This window comes from Rattus norvegicus, chromosome 7 (assembly GCF_021556685.1).
Source record: "Rattus norvegicus strain SHRSP/BbbUtx chromosome 7, alternate assembly SHRSP_T2T, whole genome shotgun sequence".
Lineage (NCBI taxonomy): Eukaryota > Metazoa > Chordata > Mammalia > Rodentia > Muridae > Rattus > Rattus norvegicus.
The window spans coordinates 77037427-77059614 of NC_141540.1; the positions used below are offsets into that span (position 1 = coordinate 77037427).

At 44.1% G+C, this 22188-nt stretch overlaps 2 protein-coding genes across 4 annotated transcripts in view; both read left to right on the forward strand.

Moving 5' to 3' along the window:
• The first annotated feature begins 13 nt into the window (after positions 1-13).
• Polr2k (RNA polymerase II, I and III subunit K) lies at positions 14-12352 on the forward strand. 3 transcript variants are annotated; one of them, XM_087555225.1, is made up of 4 exons: positions 14-154; positions 9793-9862; positions 10200-10292; positions 12095-12352. In XM_087555225.1, exons 2-4 carry the CDS (start codon positions 9802-9804, stop codon positions 12115-12117), a joined length of 177 nt encoding a protein of 58 aa, XP_087411351.1. In that variant the 5' UTR covers positions 14-154; positions 9793-9801; the 3' UTR covers positions 12118-12352. The 3 variants fall into 3 exon arrangements, with proteins under 3 accessions (XP_087411351.1, NP_001269254.1, XP_087411352.1); NM_001282325.1 differs by lacking the exon at positions 14-154 and adding an exon at positions 9006-9088; XM_087555226.1 differs by lacking the exon at positions 14-154 and adding an exon at positions 9015-9218.
• A 2016-nt stretch (positions 12353-14368) lies between these two features.
• The window catches only part of Spag1 (sperm associated antigen 1), a 59881-nt gene continuing 52061 nt past the window's right edge, over positions 14369-22188 (forward strand). The window contains exons 1-3 of the mRNA NM_001012116.1: positions 14369-14655; positions 17709-17856; positions 19618-19777. Coding sequence (NP_001012116.1) covers positions 17711-17856; positions 19618-19777 — 306 coding nt within the window. The 5' untranslated portion in view covers positions 14369-14655; positions 17709-17710. The remainder of the gene's footprint in view (positions 14656-17708; positions 17857-19617; positions 19778-22188) is intronic.

Sequence of the window (22188 nt, forward strand, 5' to 3'; positions counted from 1 at the left end):
TCCCTGCATCACTGAGTGTGCCCAGGAGGGGGGCCGCGTCGGTTAGAAAACCTGAAGTGCCAGGCACCATCACTGGAAGCTTTCGCCCGATGTTCAGAGTTAAAGCATCCTGCCAACAATTTTGGATGGTAAAGGCGTTAAGTGTTCACAAAAGGTAAGCATAAGAACTGAGAGGTATGGTTGACCTCCTTACTATTTGATTTGGGAGTAAGAGACAGGCAGTGGTCTCAGGGAGTCCAAGCTGGCCTGAACCTTGAACCTGTTCGGTAGCCAAGGATGTTCTGGAACATCCTCCTGCCTTCGTCTTCCAAGTGCTAGTATATTCATTCATTCATTTTCTCTCTCTCTCTCTCTCTCTCTCTCTCTCTCTCTCTCTCTCTCTCACACACACACACACACACACACACACACACACACACACACACACACAATTTTGTTTCGTTTGTGTCTTTAAGACCGTGTCACATGAAGTCCTGGCTGTACTTGAACTCCTGTTCCTCTTCATTCTACCTTCCAAGTTCTGGCACGTGCCACCGCACCTGGTTAATGAATTTTAAAAATAGTTTGTTTTTGCCCTTGTTTCTCATTGGACAAGTATATAAATTTTGTGAATAGACCGAAAAGAAAAGTTGTGAGTCACACCCCCGTAGTCTCTGCAGTTAGGAGGCAGAGGATTCCACAGAGACCATACCAAGTTTCAGGTCAGCCTGAGCTACATAACCTCTGTCTTTAAAAAAAAAAAATAACAACTAAACAAAAGTTATGCATACATGAGTGACTGTTTATTGTTTTCAGACATTTCTTTTTTAGGGGTTGGACACATCTTGATTTTCATTCAGTGTTCCCTGAATGCATAATGTAGTTTAGACATAGACCTGACCCCTGTCAACTGTCTAACTGGTCTTCTCTGAGCAGAGACTCCTTTCTTCCTGGGACCACTGCAATGAGACATTTCAGCTAGGCGGTCTTCATGGTTTACCTTCCCCAGGTTAACATAGTTCTCATTCAGAACCTAGCTGCCACCTTTAAACCAGCAACAACCACTCCTACCCTCTTCTCTGAGGGCGTCTCTCTGCCTGGGTGCCCCTTAGGCATTGAAAAATAGGTTTAAAATATCCAAACTCAAATATTAAGCTCAAACTACATGCTAGTTATTTATACAAAGACGAATAGGGCACAGTGTATTAGTGAGGCTTGCTTGTAAACAGGTGAGAGTGCCCTTGTGCCCTAGGCGCTGGGCAGGTGTTAGCCATTAAAGCTCAGCTGTTAAGAGCACTTGCTGCTCTTTCCTGACTTTGGTTCCCAGCACCCTTACCACGCTGCTTACAACCGCCCAGACCTGCAAGGCACTTGAACACACGTGGCATATCTCACAAAGATATGCATTTTAAAATGTTTTAAACCATCGTGTTTGTGTAAGCTCTGACTGTGAGCACTCCTCGTGTTCGTTTTTCTGTAGACAAAGATGGCGAAGGAGGCGACTTGACCCCTAGTTAGAAGCTACTGCACTCTCGCTTGCTGCCCTGATTGATGTCGTGTCTGTGCCAGCATCTACATACCCACCTCAGCAAGGCGCCTCCTTCACTACTATTTCTAGGGTTTTTTTATTTCTACACCTTTTGCTATCCCAAGCCTTCGTGAACTTTCAGTGGCCCTCAAACCACTTCCATTTAAGTCAGAGGAGTAGCACTTCCTCCAGTGACCCAGCAGAGACTCATTTGACTGGGCCTAAAAGCGCAGTACTATGTTGACAGAACCTACCCTCCTCTGGCCATATGAGCAGGCTATTCATTTTAGTTGGTGCATTGCCTAGGAAACACTCTGCTGTGATGCTCTCCTGCTCTTGCAGTGGGCATAAGCTCAATAAATGTCCTCTTGTCTGCTTCTAATTTTTATTCATTTATTTTTTTTTGATTGTGTGAGTGTGTATGTTGGCACGCACACATGTGCACATAGGACAGTCATTGGAAAACCCAATAGTGTTTGTTCTCTTTTGGTTGTGTAGGTCGCAGGGACTAGGCTTGGCTTGTTAAGCCTGGTGATAAGCACCTGTCCCTACTGAGCCATCCCACCCCTCCCTTGCCCACTTTGAGTAATGCAGCTGACAGGAAGCAAGGCAGCAGAGCAGCCTGGCAAGGTGGCTGGCTGCTTGGTGGTCACAGAACGGTCGGTCGGCTGAAGAGCTCCAGAGCACAGCAGGGGAAGAACAACATGGGTGGGGGGTAGAGAAGGGGAGAGCAGAGGCTGGACCGACATAGTAAGGGTGTGCAGGCCCCAGTGGCTGAAGAGTTCTAGAGAGCTGTCAGGATTTTAGGGGAAGGGTCTCAGATCCTGGATCCTGAGAATTGTTAACCCTGGACACCTATCGGGGGGTGGGGTGGAGGGCTAAGGAGTTCAGACTTCCACTCCCTATGCCCAAGTGGAATATTGATGGCCTGGTACCCTTGGCTACATGAGAGCCACAGAGCAACGGGTGAGGCTACCCAAGGCCTGCAGGAGAACTAACACTAGATGGCGCCACTTGCTGCTTTTCCTGGCCCGCAGGCTGTTGCTCAAATCAGTTGGGCAGTGAGTGTTTAAGAGCACTGACTGCTCTTCCAGAGATCCCAAGTTCACGTCCCAGCAACTACAAGGTAGCTTACAACCATCCGTAATGGAATCCGATGTCCTCTTCTCTTCTGGTGTGTCTTAAGACAACGACAGTGTACAGTGTACTTACATAAAACAGATGAGTCTTTAAAAAAAGAAAAAGCAAAGCAGCAATGGCCAGCCCTCGACAAGCTGGTGCTGCTTATAGTTTCTATCAGGTAGAGAGGGTACGCCAGACATCCAACTGGTAACAGGACAGGGCAATACTATAATGGTATAAAGAGGTGTCTAAGCCCCTAGAGGAGAGACAGTGCTGACTTGTAAGCTCTACAAGGTGAGGTGGATTTTGATGGGTGCATAGCAATTAAAGGGGAGACAACAGGGAACCCCAAACTGAACATGCAAGGACAGGAAGCTGTCAGCCACTCGTTACAGACACTGTTGTTTCCTGCTCCTTTCCTCTGGGGCTCTCAGGAATCTGAGTGACACTGATGGCATGTCACAGGCCGAGTGTGACAAATGCAGAAGTTAAGCTCCTGAATACCCGGCTGGAAGAGAATGACACCCTGTTCACCTACAGCCACATCAACAAGTGACCGGGGCAACAGAACAGATAAACAGAGCAGACGGGGATGCTGGACCTCAAAGCAAGGCCAAGTGGGGTTCCCGGAATCAGTTGAAAGGCACTTCCAAGAAAGGGATATGAGCAATGGCATCAACAAAGTCAGAGCTAAAGGCAGGACATGGAATATGAACGACTTGACTTTGTTGCCAGCCATGCATAGTGCCCTGGGTTTTTTTTTTTTTCTCTTCTGATACTAAAGGAAAGAATTACCATTCTCCTTTAGTAAAATTTATCTGAATCAATCAAAAGCTCATTTATTGCTCAAAAAATAATCTTAACCAGGAGTGGTGGTGCACACCTCTAATCCAGGTGTTTGGGAGGCAGAGGCAGCACAGACAGATCTCTTGTGAATTTGAGGCCAGCCTACTCTACACAGTGAGTTCCAAGTCAGCCATAGCTATATATTGAATTTATATAGATGTAGATGATGATGGTGGTGGTGGTGGTGATGGTGATGCACCTGGAAACCAGGGTATTAGCAGAAAGGGCTGGTGAAAAACGCTCTTAAGAAGAGACAGATTAGTCTCAAGGGTTGTGGATGAATGTTAAGACTGAGTTTTATCCTGTGGGCAATGCAGAACATCTTAGAGAAAGGGATGTATAGAATGGAGGGGAGAATGGAAAGAAGTGAGGGTGGTGGCATGGAGACGAGGAGAGACAGAGACAGAGACAGAGACAGAGACAGAGACAGAGACAGAAACAGACAGAGGCACTGACTGAGACTGTGTTACTGGAAGATAGCTAGGGGGTAGGGAAAACCTGGACCAACATGCTCAGTCAGCAGGATCAACAGCAGGGGGCAGGGGAGGTAACAACTGTCTTTGGAGGAAATATGACACTCCTGTAAATTTAAGAAGGTACCTGTATAACCTAAGGAGCCAATGAACTCCACTAACATCTGTAGCACTTGTCTGACACTCCCACATACAATAAATGGTACTCTCTGGTCTTCTCAAATAAGGCTTTGTTAAAGTCATTTCATCCCACCTTGGTCAGCAGCGGCAATCCTCCCCTCTGCAGCATCTCCCCTGTGTATGTTCTTCTAAAATTCACTGTTATCTAGATAGGTACAGAGCTCTGCTAGTGGAATGTCTAGCTTGTATGAAGTGCTGGGATTAACATAAGCCCGGCATGGGGGCAACACTGTTGTAATCTCAGCATCTGGGAAGTGGAGGCAAAGGGACCAGAAGTTCAAGGACATCAGCTAGATATATTTGAGGTCAGTTTAGGATGAGTGAGAAGCCCACGCAAACAAATATGATGATACACTTACCTGGCTTATACACTAACCTGGCGGAGGAGTTGCTCTAATCATGAAGATGGTTTTCCCAGGAAGAGCCTCATCCTCTCCATTCCAGATGTGCTGGCACCAGCAATTTCCCCAAATGTGGGAAACTAAACTGCGTAATTCACGGTAGCAGAGGACTGCATCACAGTCTCCTTTGAAATATAAGGAATCCAATCTACTTAGTTTAGTTTCCCCACACCAGTGTAAACAGGGAATAGCATTTTGCATATGGCTACAAATAATCCATAACCACTGTATTGCCATGCTCTCAGATTAAAAATACTTGTTTTTTAGGAGACTTTTTTTATATGAGGGGGAAGCATACCAGAAGCAGGCATGATAGCTCTTTTAATCCCCAGAATGTGGAAGGTGGAGGCAGAAGGATGGGAAACACAAGGCCATTTTTGGCTACATAGCAAGGTTTTTTTTTTTAAGATTTATTTATTTATTTTATGTACAGCATTCTGTCTGCATATGTGACAGAAGAGGCACCAGATCTCATTACAGATGGTTGTGAGCCACCATGTGGTTGCTGGGAATTGAACTCATGACCTCTGGAAGAGCAGTCAGTGCTCTTAACCACTGAGCCATCTCTCCAGCCCTACATAGCAAGTTTTGAGGCAGTGCCTTTACTCACTGATCTATCTTGCTGGCCCTGTCTTTTGCTTATCTGCCACAGTCTTTTGCTTCTTTGCTTTTCTTGGATCAAGCTCCCATGATAGAATTCTAAAACTTATTTAATTCCCATAAGGTCTCATTTTCTTTTGGGGCCTGTTCAGTAAAACATAATGACTCTTCCTTGATGACCTTGGCATTCAGGCTATTCGGAAGTTGTTATCACAAGCATAAAAGAAACCCAGAAGAGTCAAGAAAAAATTGCAACATGTTTCATCATAACCATCATATAAAGAGTTAAAGGCTTCAGGATGGCATCAGCCTGCACTGGGACAGTGATACAGTGATTTCTGTCATGGGGTGGATGCTCACGGAGTTAGCTTCATGTTGTCTTTGATAATGGATTATGTCACATGGAGATTCTCCAGTTACTGCTAATAGAAAAGGGGTGGGCACTAGCACCAGTATGAACCCCTATGGAAATACTGGATCTTTTACTGTGACTAGGCATTACACCACTATCCTGTAGAATCCCAGGGTACATTTAAGATCTACATGTGATGATCCATTCTAACCTTCATACATGTTTTGTGATAGAAAATTTGGTACTTGAACAGATTTAGAATCTAGTAAAAAGTTATGATTTTAAAAGTTACTCGTTATTTCAGCACTGGGAGACAGGAAGATCTATGAATTCCAGGCTAGCCTAGTCTACATAGCAAGACTCTGAGAAAAAAAATACAAGACCTGGAAAGAAAGCTCAGCATTTAAGAGCACTTGCTGTTCTTGCAGAGAACCAAGTTCAGGGCCCAACTTCTAGGTGGGGCAGTGTATAGTAGTCTGTAGTTCCAGTCAAGGGGATCCAACTGTCTCTTCTGATCCCTACTGATACTCACACATAACTCAAAATAATAAAATCTTAAGATCCAAGATGTCTTGCAGTATGAAATCCTTTTACGGTAGCCATGGGTTTAACCTAGTATTTATTGTACAGATGTACAGATGTCTAGTATACAAACTTGTTTACCTCTTCCCCTTTGTTGAGAAGAAGTACTTTGTAACATGGCTGCAGGTCAAAATATGCTGTTAATCTGCATGTAGAGGAAGAAGCTGGAAAGTACTGTTGAAATCAGAAATGATTTCCTTTTGAAAGAAATTACCACTGTGAGTCCATGCATGCTAAGCAAGCATTTTACTACTGAGTTAAGCCAACAATTCTTTAAAAAAAAGAATGGCATCAAGGAAGACTGGAATCTCTCAAGCTGGTCTGTGAATATTACAGACTTGAACTAGACATGAAACGCAAAGCCCAAAGTTGTTCTTTTGGTGAATGGAGAATGGAGAGAGTACAGTTTACTAAGATACCAGGATGCACACTGGGAGAGAAGCCATCACTTTAATTAACGGTTTTCACTTGAATTCCTGAATCCCTTCACGTTTTCCACTCTATTTTTATTTTTTTTAACATTTTTTTTTATTAACTTGAGTATTTCTTATATACATTTCGAGTGTTATTCCCTTTCCCGGTTTCCGGGCAAACATCCCCCTCCCCCCTCCCCTTCCTTATGGGTGTTCCCCTCCCAACCCTCCCCCCATTGCCGCCCTCCCCCCATAGACTAGTTCACTGGGGGTTCAGTCTTAGCAGGACCCAGGGCTTCCCCTTCCACTGGTGCTCTTACTAGGATATTCATTGCTACCTATGGGGTCAGAGTCCAGGGTCAGTCCATGTATAGTCTCTAGGTAGTGGCTTAGTCCCTGGAAGCTCTGGTTGCTTGGCATTGTTGTACTTTTGGGGTCTCGAGCCCCTTCAAGCTCTTCCAGTTCTTTCTCTGATTCCTTCAATAGGGGACCTATTCTCAGTTCAGTGGTTTGCTGCTGGCATTCGCCTCTGTATTTGCTGTATTCTGGCTGTGTCTCTCAGGAGCGATCTACATCCGGCTCCTGTCGGTCTGCACTTCTTTGCTTCATCCATCTTGTCTAATTGGGTGGCTGTATATGTATGGGCCACATGTGGGGCAGGCTCTGAATGGGTGTTCCTTCAGTCTCTGTTTTAATCTTTGCCTCTCCCTTCCCTGCCAAGGGTATTCTTTTTCCTCATTTAAAGAAGGAGTGAAGCATTCACATTTTGATCATCCGTCTTGAGTTTCGTTTGTTCTAGGGATCTAGGGTAATTCAAGCATTTGGGCTAATAGCCACTTATCAATGAGTGCATACCATGTATGTCTTTCTGTGATTGGGTTAGCTCACTCAGGATGATATTTTCCAGTTCCAACCATTTGCCTACGAATTTCATAAACTCGTTGTTTTTGATAGCTGAGTAATATTCCATTGTGTAGATGTACCACATTTTCTGTATCCATTCCTCTGTTGAAGGGCATCTGGATTCTTTCCATTTTCTGGCTATTATAAATAAGGCTGCGATGAACATAGTGGAGCACGTGTCTCTTTTATATGTTGAGGCATCTTTTGGGTATATGCCCAAGAGAGGTATAGCTGGATCCTCAGGCAGTTCAATGTCCAATTTTCTGAGGAACCTCCAGACTGATTTCCAGAATGGTTTTACCAGTCTGCAATCCCACCAACAATGGAGGAGTGTTCCTCTTTCTCCACATCCTCGCCAGCATCTGCTGTCACCTGAGTTTTTGATCTTAGCCATTCTCACTGGTGTGAGGTGAAATCTCAGGGTTGTTTTGATTTGCATTTCCCTTATGACTAAAGATGTTGAACATTTCTTTAGGTGTTTCTCAACCATTCGGCATTCCTCAGCTGTGAATTCTTTGTTTAGCTCTGAACCCCATTTTTAAATAGGGTTATTTGTTTCCCTGCAGTCTAACTTCTTGAGTTCTTTGTATATTTTGGATATAAGGCCTCTATCTGTTGTAGGATTGGTAAAGATCTTTTCCCAATCTGTTGGTTGCCGTTTTGTCCTAACCACAGTGTCCTTTGCCTTACAGAAGCTTTGCAGTTTTATGAGATCCCATTTGTCGATTCTTGATCTTAGAGCATAAGCCATTGGTGTTTTGTTCAGGAAATTTTTTCCAGTGCCCATGTGTTCCAGATGCTTCCCTAGTTTTTCTTCTATTAGTTTGTCCACTCTATTTTTAAAATAAATGGTGTGAAATAATTGAGTGTAAACGTCCTGAACCCAACAGATTTTTACTGAGTTAAAAGTTTGATCTGTGAGAACACATACCACCTGTACTCTATTGAATTGATCAAACACAAGAGGGAGAATACTACGAGAAAAGCTAAAGCCACCAACTAGTGGAAGTAATTGATGGAGTTGTCCTTGTGAAAACCTTAGTTGTGAAAACCTTGGCTTCAAAAAGGAAGATGGGCAGGCGTTGTGATTTGCGCAATTAATTTCAGCATTGAGGCGGCGAAGGTAGAGAACTGCGCCGGTTTAAGAGCAAGCTCAGCCTGGGCTACATAGACTATCAAGCCTCGGGCTTCCCCTATCATTCCATTCCCCAACATAAAATAGAAGAGAGGTGACAAGAAACTAAGAAAACTGGAATTTGAAAACAACAAACAAACAAAAACCTGCATGGGTATTGAACAATTTGAAAACCGTGATATTGGGAAGTGAAGTGTTGGTAGGGTGGCCTGCTGGTGTTCGCCCAAGCAATGGCTGGGTTAAGATTCCAGCAGCACCTGTTTTGGCTTCCTGCTCTATCTGCCGTTACACAAGCACAGACTCTCGAACGCCGAGCTGTGGGAATGTTTTGCTACCCTGGAGAGAGGGGCAAATCAAAACAAAATCCTACAGGAATTAAGGAGAGAAACACTATAAACCAGTCCCCAACAAGCGCCCTAGTTCTTCGGTACTGCCAGGCAGAAAGGGACAGGGCTTTTGCGTCATAAGTCAGCGCCGGAAGTTGGCGAAGCAGCGCCGGTAGTGTCTCTTGCTTCTAAGAGCCGGAGAAAGCGTTTGCGTGCACAGAGGAGGGACGCTTTCCGGAGCTGCGGAGGTAAGGGATCGGCGGGTGATTTGGGAGGTAAATTGGAGGCAAAACTAGGAGAGACACCTGGCTTTAAAATATCCCTGGACGACCGAGAGCGGTAGCACACGCCTGCCATCTGAGCGCTTGGGAAGCAGAGGTAGGAGAATTCTGCCATCAACAAGCACCTTGACTTTCAATCTAAGGCTACAAAGTGAGTTCTCGGCTAACCTGAATTACAAAGTGAAGACTCTCAAAGCCTTCTTAAAGAACCAAATGCGAAAATAAAGATCCCCGGTGGAGTTAATGTTGAGACAAGCTTTGACGGAGCTACTGCTCCCAGCTCAAATCGGAATTCCTTTGCGGAGTGATACTGGACAAACCAACATGTCCTTAGCCTCCGTTTCTTCGTGTGTAATACCCTCTAGGATCCTGAAGAGTAATAAACATTCATAATGTATTTACTATTGTTGAAAATGTGCTGTATCCTTCAGACCCAGCCCACATCACTGTTTAGGGGAAGTAGATAATTACTTTTTTTTTTTTTTTAATTTCCCCATCCGTAATATTGGGTATTGATTCTTGGGCTTCTGCACACTAGGCAAACATTCTACTGAGGTTTTCCTCTTTGGTCGGAAAATCAGAACCTCGTATAGCTTCTGAGAAAAAGATAAATCAAATGGGGCATGTTTTGTGCGAAGGCCCTGTTACTCAGTCTTTGGCTCTCATTTCAGGCACGAACAATGGACACCCAGAAAGATGTTCAACCACCAAAGCAGCAGCCAATGATATATATTTGTGGAGGTAAGATTAACATTTAAATAATGCTTTACTTAGGAACGCCCCCCCCTCCCATTAAAAAGAATCCTTCCATACATGAGTACAAATCTTTAAAATTATAACGTGGAGCACTTTAGCGATTGTTAATTTTAAAATCCCTCTACCTTATTAAGATTTCTTCCTTTTATCTGGAAAAGGTGTACTGCCTACAGCTCTTCTTTCTCCTTGGTCTGTTCAGTAATAAGAATGTACTTGGATGTTTTGGTGCCCTGGTTTCCTCCTGTTTTTAATATGTTGTTACTGTTTGCTTCCCTGGAGTGTTTCTCTTTCAGGCTTTGAATAAATGTGCTTTCTTTCCCAGAGTGTCACACCGAAAATGAAATAAAATCCAGGGATCCAATCAGATGCAGAGAATGTGGATACAGAATAATGTACAAGAAAAGGACTAAGAGATGTATCCTTTTAAGTATACTTTTTAAATGTGAAGAGGAAGTAACTAATACTTGGGTTGATAAAGACTAAGATCTGGGGCTGGAGAGATGGCTCAGTGGTTAAGAGCACTGACCACTCTTACAGAGGTCCTGAGTTCAAGTCCCAGCAACCACATGGTGGCTCAACCACCTAGTAATGGGATTTGATTCCTTCTGGTGTGTCTGAAGACAGTGACAGTGTACTCACATACATGAAATAAATAAATCTTTAAAAAAAAAAAGACTAAGATCTGATCAAAGTAGTAATAACTTTTGGATTATTTTTTAAGCAGAGTGCATGTGGACTTATTGAGAACTGAAAGAGTGGAGCCTCCACAGGAGGTATACCCAGATTAATTATTTTAATAGGATTTATTTTTCCCAAAACTTGTGGGGTAGAGACAGGCAGCTCCTTGTGAATTCCAGGCCAGTCTGGTCTACACTTAGGATTCCAGGCCAGCTAAAGCTACTTAGTGAGACCCAGTCTCAAAGGACCAACTAGGGGCCTGAGAGCTGGATCTGCAGGCAGGAGCATTGCTGCTTTTTCAGAGGGCCTTAGAACCAACATGATTGCTCACAATCACAGGTGGTCGGATAGGCCGACCTCTGACCTACCAGTGCGCGGGACCCAAATGGTACATACATGCATACAGGCAAAAGCACTTGTGCATAAAATAAACCTGAATAAAACAAATTTTAAAACCCAGTAAATACATTTTTAATTCATTTATTAAGGTTATCACTGGCCTTCCTAAACCTCTGTGGCCTTATACTGGCTAGTTTTGAAGGCCAACTTGACACAGGCTGGAGTTATCACAGAAAAGGAGCCTCAGTTGTGGAAATGCCTTCGGGAGACCCAGCTGTAAGGCATCTTCTCAACTAGTGATCAAGGAGGGAGGACCAAGCCCATTGTGGGTAGTGCCATCCCTGGGCTGGTGGTCCTGGGGTTCTATAAGAAAACCAGCTGAGCAAGCCACGGGAGGCAAGCCAGTAAGTAACATCCCTCCATGGCCTCTGCATCAGCTCCTGCTTCCTGACCTGCTCGAGTTCCAGTCCTGACTTCCTTTGGTGATGAAACAGCAATGTGACTGTGTAAGCTGGATAAACTCTTTCCTCCCCAACCTGCTTTGTGTCATGATGTTTGTGCAGGAACAGAAACCCTGACTAAGACAGGCCTCAAACTCAGAGATCCACCTATCCCCGCCCACCACCTCTACCCCCCAAATCCGGGATTAAAGACATGTACTCCCAAGGCCTGGCAGAGGTTTTTATATAAAGTAAATGTGATTAGCATTTTCATGTACCATTCATTATGGGCTTTCAGTAATATAAAAACTAGTTGATAAGTCTTTTTTACTTTTCAGGAAATCTTTGTTTTTAGTAATAGTCATTGTTGGTTATTAGTTTATGAACAATATAAAGTACGGAAGAAGAGATTAATAACAGTGGAAAATAGTGAGGCCTACAAATTGTTTCATGGTAACGGACACAAACTCTTAAAAGTCATCAATTGTTTCAGTGAGTTTTTTTAATTTGTGTTTATTTTTAATACTACTTATATTAATATATGTTACATTATTAATTTATATTATCTTGTATCCAAAAAAGTAAGCTACTGAACATGGCAGTAGTGTACTTTATTTTTTTAGATAATCTCTGATTATAGTGAACTTCATTCTTTTGTTCATTTTATATTCAATTGCAAGCTTGGTGCAGGGGGTAACTTGGAAGCCTTAGTCTTACACAATTTTAAGTACTGTTTAAAATCCTTAACTCAATTCAACAGTGGTGGTTTTTGATGCTCGATGAAACAGTGGAGTTGAGGAATGTCTTCATACATTTGCCTCGTTGATGTTTCTCTTTAATGTATAGCATTTAACTTAGCTTACTTAATGACTACAACTGTGTACCTATGATTTCATTTTAGAAATGCCAATTGTATTTTAATACTCTGTATAAAGGAAATTTCGGGTCAACATATGACTTAATTTATTGTCCTTGTAATTCCTCATACAGTGAAGATTAAAAGTGTTTCTCCAAACCACTTCAATCCAGTGTCTTGTTAAAAAGCCATCGAGCCAGGTGATTTGTGTTCAATGGGTCTGTCCTCTGACCTCCACGGGCACACGGAGACTCGGGCATGTGCTTGTGGTGCACCCACAGAGACAATTAACTAAAATAGAACATTGAAAATTCTGAATGCAGCTTTTTAGAACCCTTTTCTAAAGGTCTGAAGAGATATGTCCCTTGGGAACGACTGTACTTTGTCAACAACTCTAAACTCTCCAGAGTGCCACTGTACTTCCTGTCTGTAGAATTGTAAAAAGCCAAAAGGAAATAGACTTGGGCAGCGGGCAGAGGAGCGGCTCAACACTTGAGAGCACTTGCTGTACTTCCAAGGGCGTCTGGCTCTGTTTTCAAGCACCCGTTGTGTATATCCCAACAGACTGGAACTCCAGTCAGGGAACTGACACTGCCTTCTGGGTGTGTACACAGTCCACACAGACCCACACATAGACTATAAAAAGTGTTTCCTCAGTTATGTAGGTACACATATTCCTTAGACCACAGAGTTCTGGGAGTTGGGTGTAGTGGAGCCTGTCTAATCCCAGTGCTTGGGAGGTGGAGGCAGGAGGATTCAGAAGGTATTCAAGGGTTGTCTCTGGCTACATAACTAGTTTGAGGCTAAGAGTGATTGACTACTAGAGCAGCCGGTGCTCTCCCATGGTACTCTACTCTGTTGCTTTACTGTATGTCTAGGTTGGCTGTTTGAAGACGGGTCTTGACTCTGCAATCCTCCTGCTTCTGTCTCCTGTGTAACTGGGAGTGCAGGCCTACACTACCAGGCACAGCTTGAAATACTTTCTGCTGTTCAAGAGCTCTGTAAATTGAATAAACCTTGGCACCCCTTGTGACCCTTACTAGGCCTTTCTTTACATTATCTGTTTATTGGTTGCAATACTTTTTTTCTTTTATGAGGACAGATATATTTTCCTTGCCCACAGTCTTCAAGATTATTTTGACCTTTTGTCAATTCAGCATAGATTGTATAGCCAGAAGAAAACATGAAGTGTGACAAGAAAATTACGAACCCCATGGCATGACAGCCATTCTCGAGATTGTTACAGTTTTTCTCTGCAGGAAATCAGTGTTGTGGGAGTTCAGGTGGTTGCTTGAGACTCGATTTGCCGTCTGGAGTGAGCACCTGGAGCATACGATGCTGTTTCCACATAAGTGGGTCAGCCTAGGGACTATCCTAAAGCTTGGGTCTTCATCCACAAATACGCAGTTTAGCATTCTCCCAACGTCACGCCCTAAGTAAGTATATAAATGTAATAGCGTGATCATTGGGACTGGTAGCAGCAGTGGCCCCTGCCCGCAGACTCGTCGGGACGTAGACAAATTTATTTACAGGATTCCTGTTTTGGACTGAGTACATACCAGCTGCTTTGCGCATCTACTTTACCAACTCTGAAATGTATTTAAAACGGAAGTAAATTTCTCCACAAAACGACCTCTGCTGCTTTATTCATCTGAATTGCTTCTATCAATCATTTGTATCTCCAGCACCTTGTTCCTCACCAACCTCTCAAGACTGCATGAAAAGAGGAAAATGTGCCTTTCATTTATTCTTGTTCAAAGGACAGTAGATAAGTAAGCCTAGTGTGTAACAAAGAGTCTAACGTTTCAGTTACGTAAATTTCAGTTATGTAGAACTAGACACCACTTTCCTTAGGAGTACAGCAGTCTATTGATAGCGTTTTAAGCGGGGTGTTGGAGGCACACACCTTTAATCTGAGCACTCGGGAGGTAGAGGCAGGCGAATCTACAGAGGGAATTCCAGGACAGCCAAGGCTACGCGTAGAAACCCTGTCATGGAAAATCAAAGCAAAAAGAAACAGCGTTTCACTTGCTGTAAAACAGACTGAAACCCAAAGGAGGGGTTTCGCTCTGGTTCTGGTCTGGGTGATGGCCGGAGTGGGCTGCGGCCTGTGAGGCCAATCAGCGGTGGCAGTTGGAGTAGCCAATCGCCGGGCAGCGAGCTTAGTCTCCGCCCAGTCGTGTTAAGCACTGGCTCCGGTTCTCGGGTCGCTCTCCGCTGGTCATAGTCAGAGACCCCGGTGAGCACCCGCGGGGCGTGGAGGAAGCGGGCCGCACACGCACACTATCGATGAACGTCCTTTCTGGTCTGGAAAGGTGATTGGAACTTCCCACCGCTGTGGTTCGCACGGGAGTGGAAATTGTGGTGGAGTTGCCGCACTGCGGTTTCCTGGGACAGCCATCTGCTTCAGCCCGGGGAACCTCAGCCCAGGCCAGAGGAACGACTCCCGACGCCACGGCTTGCAGGTTGGCCCTAGAGCTAGCTCCCGGGCTCGTCCCAGACACTTTCCCTGGGTCTGGCGGTGCCTGGAAACCGTTGCCATAGCTGGGGCATGCCACTTCCGTTTCTGGCTGCAGAGGGCGCTGGCCGCCTGGGTAGGAGAAGCCAGGTTTTTCATGTTACTAGGGTTACCACGAAACGCTACAGCAATTTGCACAGGAGATATTACTAATACACTGATTAGGGAATATGGGAAATGAATCAAACTCGGCCAAGACCAAGGTTTTATATAGAAAGACTGAAAAGAAATACGGAAAAATTCTCTAGAGAACAATCCAAACCACCCTTTAGAAGCTGAGACTTAACGTTGAGGTGTGTATGGAGGTAGGGACTGGGGGAGGTGTCTCATAGAGCTCAAGCTGACAGAGTTAGTTATGTTTCTGAGGATGATCTTGAATTTATGTCCAGCCCCCAAGTGCTAGCTAGCATTACGCCACGCCAAGCTAACATGCAGCGACATTAAGAAAATGTATCCTGTAGAAGAAAAAAAGCATAAAAGATTCAACATCGGGCAGTGCACAAGTGTCTGTAACTCTAGCTCCTTTAATACAAATAAAGAGTAGAATTCTTCGAGTTTTCTCCCAATTCCTTTCAAACTTTCAGATTATGCTTTTGATGGAAAGCAGTCTTCACTCTCAGCCTAGAGGTATGTTTTGAAAGCTTTAGTCTAATTCCCTGGCTGCATCCTGTTCCAAAGTCGAACTGTTAACCTTTTATACCCAAGGCAAAGCCAGCAGCGATCTGCAGAAGCCTGCCTCCTTCTTACACCACACTGCCAGAGAGCAATGGCCCTGAAACAAATGTGTCTGTGAATTAGACCTCTGCTACCTTTGTTTTTAAAATGACCAATAGTAGGTTTAACTGAAGTGGCTTTTAAAAAGGAAGGAAGAAAGGAAAGAATGAACCAGTGAGCTTTGCCAGTGCTGCCTGGCATTCCTGAGAAATGTGTTCTCTTTGCAAATATGCATTTATATATGTAGACGTGAAATAGATGAGGCCCCACACTTTGCAAGTGCTGTGGTGCTGAGCTGTATTATGTTCGTTCTCTCTCTCTCTCTCTCTCTCTCTCTCTCTCTCTCTCTCTCCTGAGACAGTTTACTACTAGTAGAATTTTCTTTTTTTTTTTTTAAGTTTTAATGACGAAAACAAAAATAGATCTAAGAGCTTCTGGAAAAAAACATTTGTTCTTCCCTGTCTTGTATCGCTTCTCAAACTTGACCTTGGCCTTGCATCTCAGCGCTGGGTCTCTGAACACATCCTTGTGGACAACAGTTTTCTGAAGCGTGCCTAAATAAACCACAAAAATGTTTCATCCAAATATGTCTGATGGTTCAGATGTCCTTCAGAATTAGTGGCTGGCGTGTGATGGGTCCTCTGTTCAGGCCGGCCTCTGCTGAATGAACTGAGTACGAACAGTCCAGCTGTATCAGGAAAGCAAACAAATTTGAGGAGAGTTCCAGCCATTGTTGAATGAGGCTGAATGGTTCCTACTAGACCAACGATCAGTTCATTGCTCTCATCAATGCCCTGTACAGTTTACCTCCCAGTACAAAAGCTACCATTTCTAATCGCCACAGGTTTAAGGATGTTATACAGTAGAATAAAAAAGAAAGAGAAATATTTCAGGAGAACTTGCAAAAGTCTGTGAATCGGGATTAATGTGCTTTTATTGCATGGCGTGAACATGTTTGTAATACATGTCTTTTGTGCTTTTTCTTTTTAATTGTCAGCTTGACACAAAGGGGGGCATCCGGCAAAAGGGAATTAAAACTGAGGAATTGCCCCTATCGGAATGGCAAATCTGTGGGGTATTGTCTTGAGTAGTGATTGACGTTGGGGGACCCAGCCACTGTGGGTGTTCCTGGGGGGGTGTAAGAAAGGTGGCTGACCTGGAGCCTCTGGGAGCAAGCCCGTAAGCAGCACTCTCCATGGCCTCCGCTTCAGCTCCTGCCCCCAGGTTCCTGCCTCGAGTTTCTGCCCTGACTTCCCTCAGTGATGAACTGTAATCTTCGAGGTGGAATAAATCTGCCTCTTCCCAAGTGGCTTTTGGTCTCGGTGTTTGTCACAGCAACAGAAAGAAAGCTGGGTTTTGTTTTGTTCTCCCAAGTCTGTATTTGGGAGTTTTCATGACAGAATAGACAGGTTTTATAAATCTGAAAGCTTTTTACAAGATGGGTTTTGTTTGTTTATCTCACTATGTATCCTTGACTAGCCAAGACTTGATGTGAAGACCAAGCTGGCCTAGAACTCAGACATCCACCTGCTCCCAAACTCTGGTTAAAGGCACCTGGCCCTGCCTTGTGCTTTTGTTTAATTCCTTAGCTTTTGTAAGTTTGAGAAAAGCCATTAAGAATGTTCTAGAATAGACTATTTTATCATGGGGGTTTGCCCGCATGTGGGTCTATGCATCACACATATCTGTGTCCACACAGCCAGAAAGCTCCAGATGACCTGGAAGAGAAAGGACATTCGGGCTGTGAGTCAGACCCAGGTGGTCTCCTCGGTCCCACGCTTAGCGACCATTGCGTGCCAAGCTGTAGAGATGCTGCACTTCATCTCAGAAGGCGTTGTCCCGAGTCTGTGCGGGAGGACTTAACTTCCTGGTACCCAGCGCCAGCTTCACTTCATGTCAGAAGCATGTGGCTCTGCTTCATCAAGAAAGCCCTCAAACTTGATTTTTATACAACCTGTAGTTTTTGCCCCATAACCTTTTTTGTCATTCTGTCAGGCCTTGTGTAAGGTGAAGTCTGAAATAACACAAGATGACAAATAGTTTGAGTCAGTTAATGTTGAGAGAGAAAGTTCAAAACAGACAGCCTTCCTCGTTGGAGAAAAAGAACACTCTATCCATTTACCTCTAAGAGTACTCAGGGCTACCTAGATTGAGCTAAATTAGTATATATAATATATAATTATATATAATATGTTATACATGATAATATAAAATATATTGTGATATAAAATATATATAATTGAGCTAATTAGGTTCACATCTTTTTTTTTTTCTATTATGTTTCAGCCATGACTGCTAAGGTTAAGGACCATCCACCACTGTGGGGCTTTGGAACAACAAAAACATTTAAAATTCCCATCGAACATTTGGATTTCAAGTATATTGAAAACTGTTCAGATGTGAAACAGCTGGAAAAAATTCTTTGTGTGCTAAGGTAAGCATGTAAAAAGTGATGCCATGCTTTGATACAGCAGTTCTAATCCTCCATTGCCTTCAGGGAGGCAAATGAACAGTGGAAGTGTTGGAGAGTTTACAGATGTTGAAGCCAACACATAGGTTCCTTGTTGGTTTGATTCTGTGGTTCTGGGCCACATGAGACATGCTGACTAGGATCCAAGTGGGTACCCTGCTGGCCTCCACTGTGCTGTACACAGAGGTAAAACCCTGTATCAGATTTTCTTTTTTCTTTTTTTTTTTTCCCGGAGCTGGGGACCGAACCCAGGGCCTTGCGCTTGCTAGGCAAGTGCTCTACCACTGAGCTAAATCCCCAACCCGAGGTAAAACCCTGTGAATGCAGCCGTTGGGGAAGGCAGACTTTTTGGTTCTCTGAGAGCAAAGGGTGACTCACTGCTGCCAGATCCCAGGGAAGACAGCGGGGAGGCCTGAAGCAGGAAGCTATCAGAGCCCGGTGTTGATGATGTCAAACCTTATATGTGTATCCAGATGTAGTTGTTTAAAATGCAGGTCGAGTGCCTTGTTCCCAGTCTTTGTACTTCAGAAAGCCTGAGGGGGAAGTGAGCTTTTAACTGTTAGGAATTTTAAGTCCCTGCCCCGTGGGGTGCCAGCCTGGGACATCAGTTGGGTTTCCTGAGAGGTGACAGTTGAACTTGTGGCTCATGAGCCAGCAGCCTCCCCAGGGTGCAGTCAGGATTTCTGACTCTTCACTAGACCTGGCTTCTATTTTCTCTGACCCTTGAAAAAGCTCATGTATGTATATATGTATGTACGTGCAGCACATGTGTGCCAGTACCCACGGAGGCCTGCAGAGTTCAGAACTTCATCTAGCTTTCTAGGGGAGAAATTGTATCTTGAGTGGTTCACTTTAAGGGTGTTTTGTCTAAGCTGTTTCTCGGCCATTTTTTCCTCATACATTAAAAACAAACAAACAGCGAGGGACAAGGGCTGGGGATGTTTTAGAATGTTTGCCTAGCATTCACGAAACCCTGTGTTTGATTCACATCAATGGAATTTGGTGGCAAATGTTTGCAGTCCCAGCATGAGGAGTACAAGCTCAGAAGGATTAGAAGTTCATGGTCATCCTAAACTACAGAATGTAGAAATCAGCCTGGGCTACAAGAGAACTTGACTGAAAGTGAGATTTTTTTTTTTTAACAGAAACTCCCTGGAATGGAAGCCTACATTATCTGTCAGCTTGTCGCTAATACTGAATTTCCAACATACATTTTGAAATTGCTCTGTACATGAAATGAACATATATATGTTAGGAGAGAAAATATTACTTATTCAAATTAAAAATTTATTATTTTATGCACATGGTTGTTGAGCCCGAATGTATGCCTGTGTGCATCCAGTGGCCACAAAGGCCAGAAGACGTTGGGTGGAGGGTGTCAGATAACGTGGAACTGGACTTACAGAAGTGAGCTGCCACGTGGGAATGAGGCTCAGGTCCTCTGGAAGAGCAGCCAGTGCTCTTAACTGCCAGGCTGCCTCCCCCCTCCGGTGTGTTCAACCTTTAATGTGTGTGATGCACGTTGTTTTCTCTGGAGTCTGCTGTAGATTTGCTAATAGGAATGGCCAATGTTCTGGCTAAGCCAGCATCGCAGCTCCAGCCTTACACAACCCTTGATATGAGCCCTGGGGTCCCAGGGAACCCAGTTTGCAAACCACCAGCCTAGAGGACTGGTGAGATGCTCTAAGTAAGATGCTGGCTCTAAAATTGTAACTGCTTTTTAAGGTCTGGTGAAGAAGGCTATTATCCTGAACTCACGGAGTTTTGTGAGAAGCGCCTCACCGGCTTGGCTCCCAGAAGTCGAGCTCTGAGGAAGGACAAGCCTGCAGCCACAGCCTCCAGCTTTTCAGCAGAAGAGTGGGAAAAAATCGACAGCGATCTAAAGGTAGAGCGAGCACCCACCCATCTCTGGCAGCGTGCTAGCTCTGAGCATCCGCTTAGCTCACCCGAAACCCTGGCCTTCCAGCCTGTCACTGACCAGCTCTTAGTGGTGACTACTTCCAAAGGAGTGGTAGCTTTTTAATTCTAGTCACATATTGTGAGTTTGTGGGTGTGAAGACTTTCTAAATTTCTGTATCATGTTCAACCACAACCAAGCCATCTGTATCTTTCCATGAGGATACGTGGGGCTGGGTGCAGTGGTGTCACCTGTAATCCTGGCATTGGGGAGGCAGAGGCAGAGGGTCAGAAAGAGTTAAGCCAGGTCACACAGTGAATTGGAGGTCATTCTTGTCTACACAAGACTCAGTCACAAAAAACAAAACCAGAAATACTTGATACTTGGCTGTGGTTGTTCGTTTGTTTTGGATTTTCTTGATGATATCTCCTGAGTAAATTATGAGAATTCAAGTCATTTGAGCAAACAATTTAAAAATATTTTGTTTAAGGTTTTTTTGAGAGTGCATGTCATGACTGGTCCTAGGACGGCTCTGAGTTCCTAACCTGCTTCTACTTTCTAAGAGCTGGGATTACAGGCTGTGTTAGTACACATGGATTCTTTGTCTATATGGCAGTATTTTTATAGAAAATCTTGGCATCAGGCAGTGAAACCTTAGCCCTGTTTTCTTAGTTAGGGTGACTGGTGCTGTGATGCAAACCCACCAGGGAGAGGTAGGCAAGGGTGTGGCTTATGCTGCCACAGTGCTGTTCATTTCAGAAGGAAGTCAGGACAGGAAGTCAGACAGGATCGTGAGGCAGGAGCTGATGCAGAGGCCATGGAGGGTGCTGCTTACTGGCTTGCTCCCCATGGCTTTCTCAGCCTGCTTTCTTATAAAACCCAGGACCATCAGCCCAGGGATGGCACCACCCACTATGGCATGGGTCCCATCAATCACTGATTAAGAAAAACCCCTTAGAGCTGGATCTTATGAAGGCATTTTCTCCACTGAGGTTCCCTCCTCTCAGATAACTCTAGCTTGTGTCGAGTTCACATAAAACTAGGCAGCACACCTGCTCTTTTCGTGAGTTGGTTTGATTCATTTAGGTGTATACAATAGTGTAGTTTTTATACACTAATGTGCTTATGTTTGGGTTGAGACTGTATTGAATTCTTAGCTATTTTTATTATTAACACTATATTACAGCCCAGGTAGGCCTCAGATGGCCAGTTCTCTTACCTATGTGTTTCAAGTGATAGGATTATCAGCTGCCACATTTGCTTTGTGAATCAGTTTCAGAAGAACTAACAAGAACTAACATCTTTTTGTTTTTTCTTGAGACAGGGTCTCTCTATGTATCTCTAACTGTCTTGAAACAAACTAGGCTGGCCTTGAACTCACAGAGATCCAGCTGGTTCCCAAGTTCTGGGACTAAAGGCATGCACCACCACACCTCTCTATGAACTATGATCTTAACAATATTGAGGCTTCCATTCATAAACATTGTATATTTTTCCATTCATTTAGCTCTGTATAAATGTGCTGGCTGGTACAACTTGACACTAGCTAGAGTCATCAGAGAGGAATGAGGGGAGAAGGGAGAGAAGAGATTGGGGGGAAGGCAGGGGACAGGGAGACGGGAGGGAGAGAGAGGAGGAGCTGAGAGTTCTACATCTTCATCTGAAGGCTGCTAGTGGAATACTGACTTCTAGGTAGTTAGGATGAGGGTCTTAAAGCCCACACCCACAGTGACACGCCTACTCCAACAGGGCCACACCTTCTAATAGAGCCACTCCCTTGCCCAAGCATATTCAAACCATGACAGTAAAATAGGAAACAGCATGAAAATTCTTTAAAAAATTCTTAATCTATCTACCTGTCTGTCTGTCTATCCATCCATCCATCCATCCATCCGTGTGTGTGTGTGTGTGTGTGTGTGTGTGTGTGTGTGTGTGTGTGCATGCATGTGCAGCATGAGATCAGAGGACAACTTTAGGAGCCAGTTACCGTCTTTGATTCACATCCTGGGATTTGAACTTGGGTCATCAATCTTGGTGGCAAGTACCCTTGCCCACTGTCTCATATATTATTTTTGTATTTTCATTATACTCAGAGAGAGACAGAGACAGCAGAATGTTCGTGTATGGGGTAGAGGTCAGAGAAGAACTTGTGAGAGCCAGTTTTTCCTTCAGTTATATGACCTGAGGTTGAACTCAAGTTCTTCAGGCTTGGCAGCCTTAATAGCTGAGCCATCTCATGCCCTCCCCCAAATATTCTTAGTGAGACTTAACTCTACAGTAAAGATAGCTAATAAAGCAAACCTGTGTTATGGAAATTTATAACAATTAAGGAAGGAAGGAGCCCCAGAGAGACATCGACCTGGACTCTGAAGGCTGCTGTGCGGTCCTTCCTAAGGTGT

Bases quoted from the DNA above. Each gene is read 5' to 3' on its own strand.
- Polr2k (XM_087555225.1), top strand. From the start codon at position 9,802: ATGGACACCCAGAAAGATGTTCAACCACCAAAGCAGCAGCCAATGATA. The intron at 9,863-10,199 runs GTAAGATTAACA...TTTCTTTCCCAG, and splicing joins AATGATATATATTTGTGGAG to AGTGTCACACCGAAAATGAA. The intron at 10,293-12,094 runs GTATCCTTTTAA...TCAATTCAACAG, and splicing joins CAAGAAAAGGACTAAGAGAT to TGGTGGTTTTTGATGCTCGA.